This window comes from Drosophila mauritiana, chromosome 3R (genome assembly GCF_004382145.1).
Source record: "Drosophila mauritiana strain mau12 chromosome 3R, ASM438214v1, whole genome shotgun sequence".
NCBI lineage: Eukaryota > Metazoa > Arthropoda > Insecta > Diptera > Drosophilidae > Drosophila > Drosophila mauritiana.
The window spans coordinates 25,838,971-25,852,625 of NC_046670.1; the positions used below are offsets into that span (position 1 = coordinate 25,838,971).

Genomic DNA, 13,655 nt, shown 5'->3' on the forward strand with positions numbered 1-13,655 from the left:
ACCTGACGGCGGCTTCTCAGTCGGTGGATCAGCGCAGTTCAGCGGCTCGATGGTGGTGCGCTTGGCGTCTCAGCGGCTCAGCGGTTTGGTGGCTCAGCGGCTCAGTGGCTCAGCGGCTGGCAGCGACGGCGGCGTCGACTGCGACGGCGACTGCAGCGTTTGGTGGGCGGTAAGCCAAACTCAAAAAAATCAAGTCAAATTGAGTGGCGCAGTTTGGACTGGCGATTGAAGTGTACACATGTACATACTCGCACTAACTTACCGCACCTGAGCATCGCGTTCGGACACTGCCAGTGTTATGATCCAATTTTATGATGGAGCCTCGTAAAGCCGGAGCATTTGCGATATGTACATCGGACTTCATTTAAGCGCTGGTCACTTGGGTTAAAATAGCGTTGGTTACTAAGCTCACAGCTGGCCATTCATTCTATTAAATGGAGCACTGAAGGTTCCAAAGCATCTTTATTAAACCATTAACAAAACGTGCTGGTTATATTTTCAATTTTACTTTCCTTATTCAGTTGTGTTTCAAAATTGAGTATTCCCATACCCAATGTATACTAGTAGTAATCAGATGACGAATGCTCAAAATATTAGCAAAGATTTCGAGATGAATGTAAATATTACTCATACGCAGCGTGTGCATATTAGATATCGATTGAATTTTCGGACTATCATTATGAGTGTTAAGAAATGCTAAATGATTCATCGAAAATGTTTCGGATTACTTTGCATTATGCGTATGGTAAGTTCTTGTATCTATCATAAAAGTTTTTAGAGTCGCTCCTCGTGTTTCGAAAGGTTTAATAAAAAATTCCTTTGTTAATTAAGTGATGATAGCTTATGATTATCTTGCTGACCCCAAGTGGTGGCTGGTAAATAAAGTGATTACTAGCTGAGATCTCTGAAACCTTGCTGGCTAATTAGAGACATTCGGCGAACCTGGACCCCGTCTTTATAGTTTGATCTGTCTGACAGGGCTGAACCCACACGGACCTCCGGCTCGGCTGACTCATCCTCGAGTGCAGTGCACATCCGCTCCATCCCTACACGAATCCCAATCCCAATCGAAATCCCAGCCCAATTGGTATTCCTGCTCCGTTCGCCCGGAGACGTCGTTGGACGTAGTTCGCTCATAAATTTTGCATTTGCTGTGTGATTTTCCTTTTTAGACGCGACAAGATTTCACTGATTTCGCATATATCGCAGCATTTATAATATATTCGCCTGGGCCGCGTATTCTAAGTCGAGTTGAGTACTGTTCAGCTGTTTGGCTGGTAATCGCAGTGCCGCCATCAATCACGTAGTTCCCAGCATGTTTTGTCGCCGATCCCATCTGTATCTGTATCTCGACGCAGTATCTTCTCACACCAGAGCCGAGCTCAAAGAGTCTATAAACTCGAATATCTCTCGCACAAGCGCTGTACGAAAACGAAACAAAAGGCCCATTAATGACAAATGCGAAATAACGAAATTAAAATAATAATCAAGCTAAATTCGCGATCCAGACACTGCATATTAATGGTGCCCCCATCAAAAGCCACTCAAGTGCACACTTTTCAGGTATGATCCGATCTTGTTCAGCTCTGTTCAAACACTTGACAATGACATGATTCGCTTTTGATGTATAATTACTTCACTTTCGAGCTACAATGGCCTGCAGATCGTTTGATGCCTTTATTTATGCTGTGTAATTGCTTTGAAATGCCTATTTACTTGTGCAGATTTCGGGGCTCCATTATATAAAAAGTTACGATTTGTAGGCGGATAGTTTGCAATGAGCAAATAGGGCAACATTTACCCAGACAACTGAGTGTTAGCTTTTTGAGTAAATACCTTGAAAATCGAATTTCTCGCCGATTTTCGCACCTGGTCTTAGTAATTAGCTTAAAAAGTTCTCTCTCATAATTGTTCTCTGGCATAATCAGTTCTTAAAGATTCAACTATCTACCTGTTTATTTTCAAGGTCATTGAAATACGTTCGAGCCAAATTAAAATACTTCTTGAGCTGATCATTCTACGATTATTGTTTTTATAAACTATTCAGTTCTATTGTGTTTCTTTTTATGCTCAACACAGACAGTTTATGGAGCGTCAAATAGCTTGCATTGCCAGACGCAATCGTATGGCCAAAATCATGTGGCCTAACCAAACATTCGAGCCGAAAAGCGAATTGCAATAAACGCAACCGGATTTTAAGAACCCCATAAAATGGAGCACTAAAAAAGCGAAAGCTGACCTTGGCGCTCTTGAGCGACAAGAATCCGGACCGAAATCGTGGATCCATCTAAACGGTTGCACCCCCAAAACTGGCCAGCTTCGTCATCGCGATAATAGCGAAGGCAAATTGCCAAGTCATTCGGGTTTTTTACCACTCCGATATTCTGGCAAATCGACTAGCAAATAGCGCCGGGCAAAGACAAACAGAAAAAAAAAAAAAACAGCGGCCAAAACAAATCAAACTCAAAGTCCAGGAGCTGCAAATCCAAAAAGGTAATTGCCAGGGCTAAATCGGATACGGAGTGTGTGGAAAATTCGTCGCGTCACGGCATAATTATTCGTGGAGGAGTCTCGATGACGAGATGATGGCCAGTAGTGTCTGGTAATTTGCCGTTTCAGCCGTGATTTACTATTGACTCCGGTGTCGGACTGCTTGATTTATTTTATGGCCAGACGCAGTGCAGCGTACGCCTCCAATATGTTCTCAAAACACAAAGAAGCCTATGCTTCCAATACCCTTCACAACTTGAAGAAGCCAAGGAATGATATATAGCATAAGACTCCTACCAGTATATGAAGATCTTGGAATAAGTCGCCTGCTCTCTAATTGCAAAGTCAAACAAATGTCTGGATTTAGTGGTGAGCAATCTAATTTTGGAACACTTCTGGGAAAACTCGAGGGAATTCCCGGAGTGAATATGGTAATGGTTTGTGGCAATGTGCGACTTCGCCCATTCAATGCAAAAATAAAATGCCCCATCGAGGGTATAAAAGTATCAGTCACGGTAGAATGCAGAATTACCAACACATTGGCTGGAAGACACACATGGACATGGCTGAACGGAAGCCATTGAAATTCAGAGCGGGTTCAAAGACGCTCGGCCACGGCAACAAATCGTGCAAACAACAACCCGCCGAATTGCATGGAGCAACATCTTCATTCCGGGCGATTTTATTGGGGGCGAGCAGGGGATCGCCGCTTGGTTGGATGGTGGATGGGGATGGGGGCGGCATAAAGACGCAGTCACCAAAGCGATTCAGCGAAATGCATTCTAGTGCCTTATTGATTGCGTTTCGTGTGCCACGCCAGAGTGCAAAAACTATGAAAATCTATTAATTCCACTCGGGGATAGGCAAATGCATCTCAAGTGGCTCGGACAGGGGAAACCGGAGATGGAGGAGATGGGGCATATGTTGGATACGGGGGATCTGGCGGATACGGAGGGGCAGCGGCCAAGTGGCTGACGTCGACACGGACATGGCTTTTGGGCCGTTGACAGGTGTTGACTGCGCTACGAGTCAGGCCATTAATGAAAACAGGTACGAGTTGTAAACAATGGACGAGTTTTCCGACTACCAGATACCCGGTGGTGGTCAGTCGTTTATTTCGTCGAAAATGGCATAGTTTCGAATGGAAATTAGATACAGTGCGCTCCTTGTCGCTTTACTTTAAGTTTAATTGAAATGGAAATCAGTGACTAACTGACGTCAATTCGTTTGCATAGCCGACAGCGATTAACTTTAAAATATAAGTCTATGTGCTTCGCATTTTAATTAAATAATAATGTATTCTTCACATCTAATTATAAATTCAGAGCCTTTCATGTTTATTCCATTTCACAACAATAAAATATTTAACACTTATAGGGTATATACCCATTATTTCTGAAAAGCAGTGAAAATGTTACGCGAATAATAGACATCCCTCTATATTCGAATTTTTCGAAGCTTGGCGTGCACTTGACTTCCGACTTTGACTCCAAAGCTGGGTGCCAGGCAATTGTTTGTTTACCGAATCTAATAATGTTGACTTTCATCAATTAATAAATAAATAAGGTGGGAAAAACACGCGTGCAATTAGCCAGGGAGCTATATGTCCATATATCTTAAGTGGCAAGTGAGGAATCGATTTTTGAATGTCAATGTCATAGTGCAATTAGACGAGGAGGCTTCCAATGGCCAACAGTTAGAGCCAAGCTAACTTACTGTAACCAAATTAAAAAGCCTATTAAATACGAAGATACCGACCAAAAAGGTCGGTCTTACAGGGTATCAGACATGTTTTACAATATATCGTTTAAAACAACAAATTCACCGCGCAGTGAACCCAGAAATGTTTATAAATTTCATAGGGCGAGCAAAAATGGCAAAAGGCTATAACAATTGATTGATTACCCGCTAATCTATAGACGTCGGAATAACTATGTTATAATTATCTGCACGGACACGAGTAACTAATTTGTTGGCAGAGCTACAAATGATATAATATCATCGAATTCGTACCACTTCTTCCTAAGCAGCCAAGTAGTCATGAAAAGAGTGCTGGTTATTTGGATGCTATCTCACTCACTTCAGCCGCCTTATCAATGTGTAAATGTCGTTTATTTGCACGAGAAGTCTAATCAAGTGTTCTACTTTTCAGGATGCTGTCATTTTCAAAATGACCAATGCAGTATGTGAGTCCTATAACAAATCCTGGGTGGAATTCGGCCTGTGTCGCCTGCGAGCTGTTAGCAGGAATAAGGTTTGCCTCAATGTCGATGCCAATTTGCTGCATCCGGTTCACGATGTCATAGTCAAGGCCAGATTGCTGAAGAGGGCCAATGGCTATAAGCCTTGGCTCTATAGCCTCAGTTTCGACGGCTGTCAGTTTATAAGGCGGAGAAATAATGCCCTGATTCGGATCGTTTGGGAACTCTTCAAGGAGTACTCGACGATCAATCACACCTGTCCCTATGTGGTAAGTCTGATGGACAAAAGCCAGTGATATGTCATATATTCATATATGTAACATTAACTAGGGTCTGCAGCAAGTCAAGAACTTCTATCTCAGGTCCGAGAAGCTGCCCACGCCCATTCCCACGGGGGAATATCTGCTGATGATTGACTGGGTGTTCAACAAGAAACCGCAGGCTGCCACAAATGTGTACTTCACCTTTGTGGAGGACCTGAAAGATAGTTAACGATCCAATAGTGCAGACCAAAAAGTCCAAACTGAACTGTAATAAATAAATAAACAATATAAGTCTATATTGTTTAAGCCCATGAAGTTTATATGGCATTTGGCCGTATATCTTTGCCATTTGAACGAGAAATTGTTTCTATCCGTGATCTGTGGAATACAAATGTGACTATTAAGTCTTTTTTCCTGAGACCACCAAGAGCACTTCCAGCAGCCAGCGCAATATCGTAATCGTAATTTAAAACAAACAATACAAAAATAATTACCAATTAAGCCCATTTTAAATTCACATTCCGTATTGCAAAGCACAAAAACAGCCTTGTCCAGTGGCATCCAGAAAACCGGCCCATTTAATAAGTTTTTAAAAACGTTGAGGGATGTGCAATAACTATTGCTAAACTAATAAACTAACTAGTTTATTCGTCTATTTGGGCTTTTAGCACTGTTCGTTACATTAAATTCAGTGTACTTGTTTTGTTTATACTTAGTATAATATAATATTGTAATATTATAATATTGTATTGTAATATAATAGTGAAATATTACATTTGCACAGAGTGGATCGTTGTGACCTTAAAGTTTTACATATTCAGACATCTGTAATATTTGTGTAATATTTTGTAATTCAAAATAATGAAGTACTTAAATATCTAATTTATCATATAGTTTAAAGTTACTGGGATGCTAATACCTCAAGGTTTAGCATGCAACATAAATTCAACTTTCTTGGGACTCATGCGGAAAGAATATCCAATTTTTTTTCCCTTTGAGGTTCAGGACCTCACAGCTCAGCTTGTGACCAATCTCCCGGATGGCCTCATCGCCAGCGTCTGCCTTTGTCCATACGGAGATTTTGTTGATATTTTTGCGAATCCTGACCAAAGCCCCACAGATCTGATCGCAGTGATCGCAGGCCTCGCCAATAAGGCAAAGAAGCACGTCCAGCCAAATTTTGTCCAGTTCGGCTGAGAACCTTTTATCCACACTGTTTGTCCAACGACCTCCGCCCTTGTTCGGCGGATCCTCCCACATGGGGCGAATGCCCTTCTTGAAGAGCATGTAATCACAGCCGCGGTTGAGCTTGGATGGCGTATCGATGCTGAAATACAGGTTCCAGAAGTCTTCGACGGTATCGAAGCTGTCAATCTCCTTCAGCATGTCCTCCCACGGTATTTCGGGATCGTAGTTTACGCCCCACAAGGTCCATGTGTTCTGCAGCTGGTGCTTGTTTGTGGCACCTAACGATGCAAGTTTGTAATCATCCAGAGAAGTCCCCCTTTTTAATTCCGACGATTCTTTGCTTTGCCTTGAGTTTTCCATTTCGCAGACACTCTGTGCTTTGAGTTTGATCCTGAAGCTCCCTTTTAAAATGCAGAGATTAATATACTGAGCAGATTTCGTAGAATTTTCTTTTGAATTATTACAAAATTTACCCGCGAGTGTGGCCAAGCTTAGAGCAAGCATTTGATCATTTCATTATTGATGAAGCAAAGCACAAGCTATTGGCTGCATTTAAATGTAAAATACATTTGACAGGCAATCAAAACCTATCGATATATCGCGTGATGCTATCGTGAGTGGTTGGGCCAGCGCTAGTATTGATTGTTAAACAAAAAGGAATTTTGCACTAGCTTGTAGGCCGCAGTTACTGCAAATTCGCGCCAGGATGGACATGATAAACAAGTTCTACTCATCCGCCGTGCAGACGGTGTCCACACTGTCCGGCGTTCTGCCCGGGAACAATGTGACGCGGGAGTACGAGGTGCTGGAACAGGTGTGCACCGCCGGAGTGGGTGAGTTTACCTGCATTACGAGTTGAACATATTGTGGCTTGCTGATACCGAGTAATCCCGCTGCCAGGTCTGATGTGGAAGGTGTACAATGGCCACAAGAAGAGCACCAAACAGGAAGTGTCCGTCTTCGTGTTCGAGAAAAAGTCGTTGGAGCGCTGGTCGAAGGATGACAGGGAGACCATGCTGGAAACACTGCGGCGCGGCGTTCAACAGCTAACCAAGATTCGACATCCTCACGTGCTAACCGTACAGCATCCGCTGGAGGAGAGTCGGGACTCGCTTGCCTTCGCCACGGAGCCGGTTTTTGCCTCCCTAGCCAACGTGGTTGGCGACAACGTGCGCTCCGAAAAGAAGCTCTATGATGTAGAGATTCGACACGGTCTGCTGCAGCTCTTCGATGGCCTGCAGTTCCTTCACCAAGACGCCAAGATTGTGCACCGCAACATTAGCGCCGAGACAATCGTGATCAACAAGAACCGCAGCTGGAAGCTGTTCGGATTCGATTTCTGCATTGCCAACCAGCCGGCCACCGATGGCACACCACACTGGCCCTTTCGGGAGTACACCACATCCCTGCACGTCCTGGCACAGCCCAGCTTGGAGTACACAGCACCGGAGCTGGCCCTGAACAGTGTCAACACACCAGACAGTGATCTGTTCTCATTGGGTAGGTACCTAGTTATATGATAGGAATGAATGAAATTTCGCAGGAGTCATAACCAGCCAAATCTTTGATCTTGTTGATAATTTACGCATAAAAGTAAATTTTTCTGCGATTATTGAAATAAGTCAACAGATAAGATATTTTATAAATAGCTACTAAGCGTTTTCATACAAGATATCTTTCATTTTAAGCAACCAGATATAGAATCGTATTAATTGAGTCTTCCTTTGCTGCAGGCGTACTAATTTTCACCATTTATGCCGGCAAGCCCCTTAAGATGTTTGGCAGTGATTACAGCAGCTTTCGGCGCTACGCAAATGATCTGAACCAGCGAAAGTACCCACCCATGAACGCAGTGCCCAGCGAGCTGACTGAAAGCCTTAAAGCTCTGCTGCATCCCAGTGCCAACCTGCGACCGAAGCTGCATGAGCTTAAGCAGATCGCTTACTTTCAAGATGTCGGGGTTAAGACACTTAGCTATTTGGACTCGCTATACCAGTGGGACAACCTGCAGAAGTCAAAGTTTTATAAGGGTCTGCCGCAGATCATTCCGACGCTACCGCACCGGGTCAATTTGCATTCGATTCTTCCCTATCTCGTCAAAGAGTTCGTCAACTCGCCAATGATACCGTTTGTGCTGCCCAACGTTCTGCTTATTGCGGAGATGAGCAGCCAACGAGAGTACTGCGACCACATCCTTCCGCACTTGAAGCCGATCTTTAAGCTTACAGACCCCATCCAGATTCTGCTGATCTTTATGCAGAAAATGGATCTATTGCTCAAGCTAACGCCAGCGGAAGAGGTGAAGCAGAGTGTTCTGCCGCTGCTTTATCGCTCTCTGGAATGCGACATGCCCCAGATCCAGGACCTCTGCCTAGCTGTGCTTCCAACATTTTCAACTCTGATCGACTACAACGCAATGAAGAACTCCGTGCTGCCACGAATCAAGAAACTGTGTCTGCAGAGCAGCAATGTGTCGGTAAAGGTTAACTGTCTGATCTCCATCGGCAAGTTGTTGGAAAACTTGGACAAGTGGCTTGTGCTAGACGAGATTCTGCCATTCTTGCAGCAGATCCAAAGCCGCGAACCTGCTATCATTATGGGAATTATTGGTAAGCTTTGAAATTAACACCAATTATCGCTTTATAACTGTACTCCTGTATTTTAGGCATTTATAAAATCGCAATGACTAACACCAAACTGGGCATAACAAAGGACGTGATGGCACACAAATGCATCCCTTATCTGGTACCATTAAGTGTGGAGAACGGCCTTACCATTGCTCAATTCAACACGATTATAGGCCTCATCAAGGAGATGATGGGGCGGGTGGAACAGGAGCAGCGGGAAAAGCTGCAGCAGCTGTCCACCATACAGAGAGACAATAAGTAAGTGCGAATTTCGGTGTGCAGCAGGTGCATTTTATTTTAATTATCACTTTACACAGACCCAAAGACGCTTCCGAAATATTGGCCAACGAGCTGGAGAACTCTACTCTCTCCCCCAACGGGTCCATCAATGGTAACAAGATCAACGATGACATGTTCTCCGGGTTCACTGTTGGACAGCCGAAAGCAGCTATCGGCGCTGCAATAGCACCGGCTAAGCCTAGGGAGCAACTCAAGTAGGATTCACTCAAGATGGAGACAAAGAAATGCTCCAAAAACTCAAGAAAAACGTCTGTAATTTCAGAATATCGCACAATACCATATCTGCTCCGCCAGCAGCCAGGCCCGACATCCTCTCCTCGATGATGCAAAGCAACCTCACTGGTCTGGGTACAACTACAGTGGCAGCTGCTCCGCCACCTGCAACTACACAAATGCCGTCAAACAATGGTTGGCACAGTGCGAATCCCCTTGTGATGAACCATCAGTTGGCCTCTCCTCAAGCCAGCAACAACAATTCCTTTTCGCTGGACGACCTGGATCCCTTCGCTGGTGGCAGACCCTCTGTTGGCGCCCCCAAAGCCAACAACACAAACGGTGCCAACATGTATACGGTGCAGCAGCCTACGGTTAACTACATTTATCCTACTGGCTACAGTCTGAACAGCATCCAGCAGCATCAGCAGCAGCAACTGCTGGGTAAACCCAGTCAGGCACCCACGCTCCAGCCGCAGACACAGCCGCTGCTGCCAACCGATAACCAGAACCTCAACGCACTTTCCCAGCAAGACATACTTAACTTTTTGAACTAGAGACAGCCGTAGTTAATAACAATTGATAGATATCCATATTCCATACATCCGATATACAAGGCAACTATATTTAACTGTCGGCGTCGATTTATGTGACACAAAATTCTAAGCGTGAATAATCTTTGGTATTAGCATTTTTGCTGGGAAATATCATTCGATTTCCTTTTTCGATTAGAATTTGTGTTGATACATTGGACGCTGACGTATATATTTATACATAAAATCTAATCTGTGCAAGTGTGTGAGTGTGTCAGTATTTTTGTGTGCGTGTTTGTTAGTAATGTTTTAAATTATATTATGTAGACTTAAACGCAAGACTTTTGAGCCCTTGCTCGTTGCCACATTCCGCAATCGATATCAAATGTGAAACGAAACGACCGCATGTAGTTAAATATAATAGTAATAGCTAGACAAAATAGCCAACTAACTATGTTCTGTGCAATTGCTCCTGACGTATTTTTTACGAAGCATATTTAATTTACTTCCACACATGAGCTCTTATTGTAATTCTACGCAAATCGAATTACTAAGAGACGAAATTGTACAGACATATATAGTTTTATTTATCTTTTATTTAATGTCATGTATTTCTTGTTAATTCAACATAAAGGTTTGTTCCTTGAGTTTTAATTTTATTAATAAAATACAAAATGTTAATGTGATTTGATAGTTTCATGGTGCAATAAACTAATTAAAAACAAAAGCTTGATAGGTTCTTAAAATTAAGTCGCATCTAAATAAGAACAATAAACAATTGTAATGGTAAATGTCGCATTGAATCCATCGTAATGACTTAACTAATCTCTTTAATTTCCTTTTACAGACTTCAATCCCTCATCGGGCAATTTGACTTTGGCAACATAGTGATTGACAGGAGATCCCAAATATAAGTGACCCTTAACTTCCAGCACGTGGGATATGCCCGAAGCTGATCTGTCAAACCCATGCAGGGATCTCACAATGTTTCCATTCCAATCCACACGCACCACAGTGCTACGCTTGGGAGCGTTCCTGATGACCAAATCGTTAAAGGAGTGAAAAAGACGAGCCGCTATGTCATTTGGATATATATGGTTCAGAACTCGAAGGGGAAGTCGCATTAGAGCCACCAAACGGGCCAGGAAAGATCTAAGCCTCGGATAGGGCGCCAACACGGCGAACAAATTGGGATTCTCACTATCTGAAGCCACGGACAGGGGCACCCAGATTCCCTCTTCATCAGCAGTGAGGTTATCCGGCCAGCCGGGCAAACCTTCCACAAACACTTCGCTTTCACCGGCTCGAGATCCTTTGAGATAGTATTTTCTTAGCCGCATGGCCGTTGTTTCGGCAAGGACAATGAAATCCTCACTGGGACTTAAGGCCAAGCCGTTGGCAAAGGACAACTCATCGAGCAGTACCTCGTTTGTCTTCTTTACACGATCGTACCTGAAAAGTCTGAGGAAAGCCAATAAATCTTATCTCTCTGGTAGATCTCTCCTTAGTTCGAACTCACCGACCCGACGGGTTGGCGAACGCAGCCAAGACAAAGTCGTCTGAAAAGGAATCCGTCCAGAATATGTCACCCTGGCGGCTAACTGCCAGCGAATTGAACAGCTTAGCCCGACGGTTTGCACCCTTGCCAGGGAGGATCTGCTCCGCCGGCACCACCACAGTTTTCTTCTTCGTTTTCAAGTCGACTTGCCATATGCCGTAGTATGCATCGGATACAATAAGATTGTTTCCCTGGGTGTCCAGGGCTAAACCCACTGGATAGCCGCACAACTCATCGTCAAATATATAATCTACGGTGAATATTAAGCGCATTATGGATACAAGTGGCCCCTTCTCCTTTTTTACCACAATGTTGACCTATCTTGGTGATAGGTTGAACCGACTCCTCATTGTTTAGTCGAATAACCTCGCCGCTGTGAATTCCTGTGTAAATCTTGTCCTCGTGGACTATGAGGCATTCGGGTCCAAATATTTTATCTTTCCACAACTGGCGGGCGCCATTTAAGTGATTGTTCAGCTCGAGAGTTCCATTCAGATCTCTAGCTGGCTTTATACTGGGAAATGCCGTACATAGATCAAATGGATTGATACCACCTCAAGAAAACCAACTTACAAATACTCTTTGAAGGGGAAAGTGGTGGTGGGAGGTAAACCCGGTAGCAGGAACAGGGCCCCCAGGAATGAGACCAAAAACAGGCTGGATTTAAGTAATGCACCAAGAAAACCCATTGTTTCTGACTGCGGTAACAAAGTTCTATTGTCAAGGTAATGTCATAAAGATTGGTTCGATTTCGAATGTGTCGATACAAAAATTCAAGGCAACTCTATACATTTGTACCCTGCTGATTGGAGCTTTCAAAGTTAATCCACAAAACATTAGATTACGTTCAATACATTTTTATTGGCAGAGGCAGAGCGTGCTTAACATGGCGATATCCGCTTAAACTGAGGCTTCTGCATTGTACTTCAATTACAGCTTTGACTCCTCCATTCCCGTCCAGCTTCTTAGCCTAGTGAGTGAGATATCACGATCGATTCGGAACGCATTGTATAAGGCGGCAACTAATCGGTTGCGAAGCGAAGTGCAGCCTGTGTAAAACACTTCGAGATACCGACTACGAAAACGATTGGCCTACAAGCTAAATATAATAACAAATACTGGCACTCAGGTGTCCACCAGAATGTGCGTGAACAGACTGTGCATTCGCCGCTCCACTTCCGTGTACACCAGTGAGTTGAGTCCATCCGAGTGCTGGCGCAGAGTCGCCGATCTCAGAAGCGCCACCCGGTTGGCATTCGGCCGCTCCGGTTTGTGCTTCAGCATGGTGTACTCACTAAACTCCATCGCGAATCGGCAAATGTCGATGTTAAGGGCCTGCAGGCGCTCGTAGAGGTCATCGTCCTCTCCGCCCCAGCCGTGGTACAGATTGGACATGCCGTTGATCTGCTGGTACTGGGCGGTGTTGATGGCCACCACGCCGCCGAAAAGACCGCGGTAAGGCAGTCGGAATCGCCAGTGATCTAGGGCAGAGCACATGTGCCGAGGACGCTCGGAGCAGGCATATATTTGACCTGAATTCAGTGGCAGGAGGTCCACGTCGTGAAGGATCAGGCAGGGAAATCCATACTCCGCAGCCACCTGGGCGCCAATGTTGAAGAGCATCGCCCTGTTGAAGGGCTTATGATCGAACTGTTCGACCAGGAAAATCCGATAGTGGATCAGCTGCTGCGGCAGGTAATTGTGCATATAGGTAAGAAAGGCGTGCAGCTGCTCCTCCCGCTGCCTGTACGGCACAATGATGGCGGTGCTGTAGCGAGCCTGACATCCTTCCGGCCGGAACTCGCCGCCAGGACGGATCTCCGCGCCGCGCTGCACAGCGTCATGGTAATGGGCCAGGTGGTAGACGAACCGGTTTTCGGCAATGATCTCCGAGTAGGTGCATTCGAAAACTTCCTGCAGGGAGACATTCCTGGTCACCTGCGGCACAAGAGCCCCCTCGATCTTTGATTCCTCGATGTAGTCGTAGTGCGATGCGAACCGGAAGGGCAGACACAGGTACACGATGAGCGTGATTAGTCCGATGGCGATGAGAAGATCATATATGTGGAAGCTGCGGACCCAGAGCCGCACGAACATCGTTGGCAGAAACAGTTGACTTAGTACGATCTTTGGAAACTCGGCATCCTTATTTCGGACGCAATCTTCGCGGCCGGTTGGCGAATAACAGCTGACGACCAGGGACGCAACGCATCAACCAACAGACAGTGAAGCTTCACCACCTCGAATTTTATTAAATCTTTCCATATATTATTCATTAATTT

General features: G+C 44.6%; 5 protein-coding genes across 10 annotated transcripts; 2 read left to right on the top strand and 3 right to left on the bottom strand.

Annotated features, from left to right (window-relative positions):
- Positions 1 to 575: 575 nt before the first annotated feature.
- Positions 576 to 5,274, top strand: LOC117146038. 5 transcript variants are annotated; one of them, XM_033311973.1, is made up of 3 exons: positions 576 to 745; positions 4,643 to 4,960; positions 5,022 to 5,274. In XM_033311973.1, exons 1-3 carry the CDS (start codon positions 701 to 703, stop codon positions 5,181 to 5,183), a joined length of 525 nt encoding a protein of 174 aa, XP_033167864.1. In that variant the 5' UTR covers positions 576 to 700; the 3' UTR covers positions 5,184 to 5,274. The 5 variants fall into 5 exon arrangements, with proteins under 5 accessions (XP_033167864.1, XP_033167865.1, XP_033167862.1 ...); XM_033311974.1 differs by lacking the exon at positions 576 to 745 and adding an exon at positions 792 to 875; XM_033311971.1 differs by lacking the exon at positions 576 to 745 and adding an exon at positions 1,273 to 1,563.
- Positions 5,275 to 5,571: 297 nt separating this feature from the next.
- LOC117146037 (eukaryotic translation initiation factor 4E1) lies at positions 5,572 to 6,699 on the bottom strand. Of its 2 annotated transcripts, none has more exons than XM_033311969.1 (2): positions 6,616 to 6,699; positions 5,572 to 6,543 (listed from the first exon to the last, which is right to left on the bottom strand). In XM_033311969.1, the coding sequence occupies exons 1-2, from the start codon at positions 6,644 to 6,646 to the stop codon at positions 5,900 to 5,902; spliced, it is 675 nt and encodes a 224-aa protein (XP_033167860.1). In that variant the 5' UTR covers positions 6,647 to 6,699; the 3' UTR covers positions 5,572 to 5,899. The 2 variants fall into 2 exon arrangements, with proteins under 2 accessions (XP_033167860.1, XP_033167859.1); XM_033311968.1 differs by having other exon boundaries at positions 6,607 to 6,678.
- A 56-nt stretch (positions 6,700 to 6,755) lies between these two features.
- On the top strand, positions 6,756 to 10,553 carry LOC117146032 (SCY1-like protein 2). The gene is made up of 6 exons (XM_033311963.1): positions 6,756 to 6,975; positions 7,043 to 7,642; positions 7,876 to 8,751; positions 8,808 to 9,027; positions 9,087 to 9,263; positions 9,332 to 10,553. Exons 1-6 carry the CDS (start codon positions 6,849 to 6,851, stop codon positions 9,837 to 9,839), a joined length of 2,508 nt encoding a protein of 835 aa, XP_033167854.1. The 5' UTR covers positions 6,756 to 6,848; the 3' UTR covers positions 9,840 to 10,553.
- Positions 10,554 to 10,593: 40 nt separating this feature from the next.
- LOC117146034 (adipocyte plasma membrane-associated protein) lies at positions 10,594 to 12,112 on the bottom strand. The gene is made up of 4 exons (XM_033311966.1): positions 11,947 to 12,112; positions 11,679 to 11,887; positions 11,335 to 11,623; positions 10,594 to 11,276 (listed from the first exon to the last, which is right to left on the bottom strand). The coding sequence occupies exons 1-4, from the start codon at positions 12,060 to 12,062 to the stop codon at positions 10,646 to 10,648; spliced, it is 1,245 nt and encodes a 414-aa protein (XP_033167857.1). The 5' UTR covers positions 12,063 to 12,112; the 3' UTR covers positions 10,594 to 10,645.
- Positions 12,113 to 12,214: 102 nt separating this feature from the next.
- Positions 12,215 to 13,573, bottom strand: LOC117146036 (beta-1,4-N-acetylgalactosaminyltransferase bre-4). The gene has a single exon (XM_033311967.1). It carries the CDS (start codon positions 13,468 to 13,470, stop codon positions 12,499 to 12,501), a length of 972 nt encoding a protein of 323 aa, XP_033167858.1. The 5' UTR covers positions 13,471 to 13,573; the 3' UTR covers positions 12,215 to 12,498.
- Between the last annotated feature and the right edge of the window lie 82 nt (positions 13,574 to 13,655).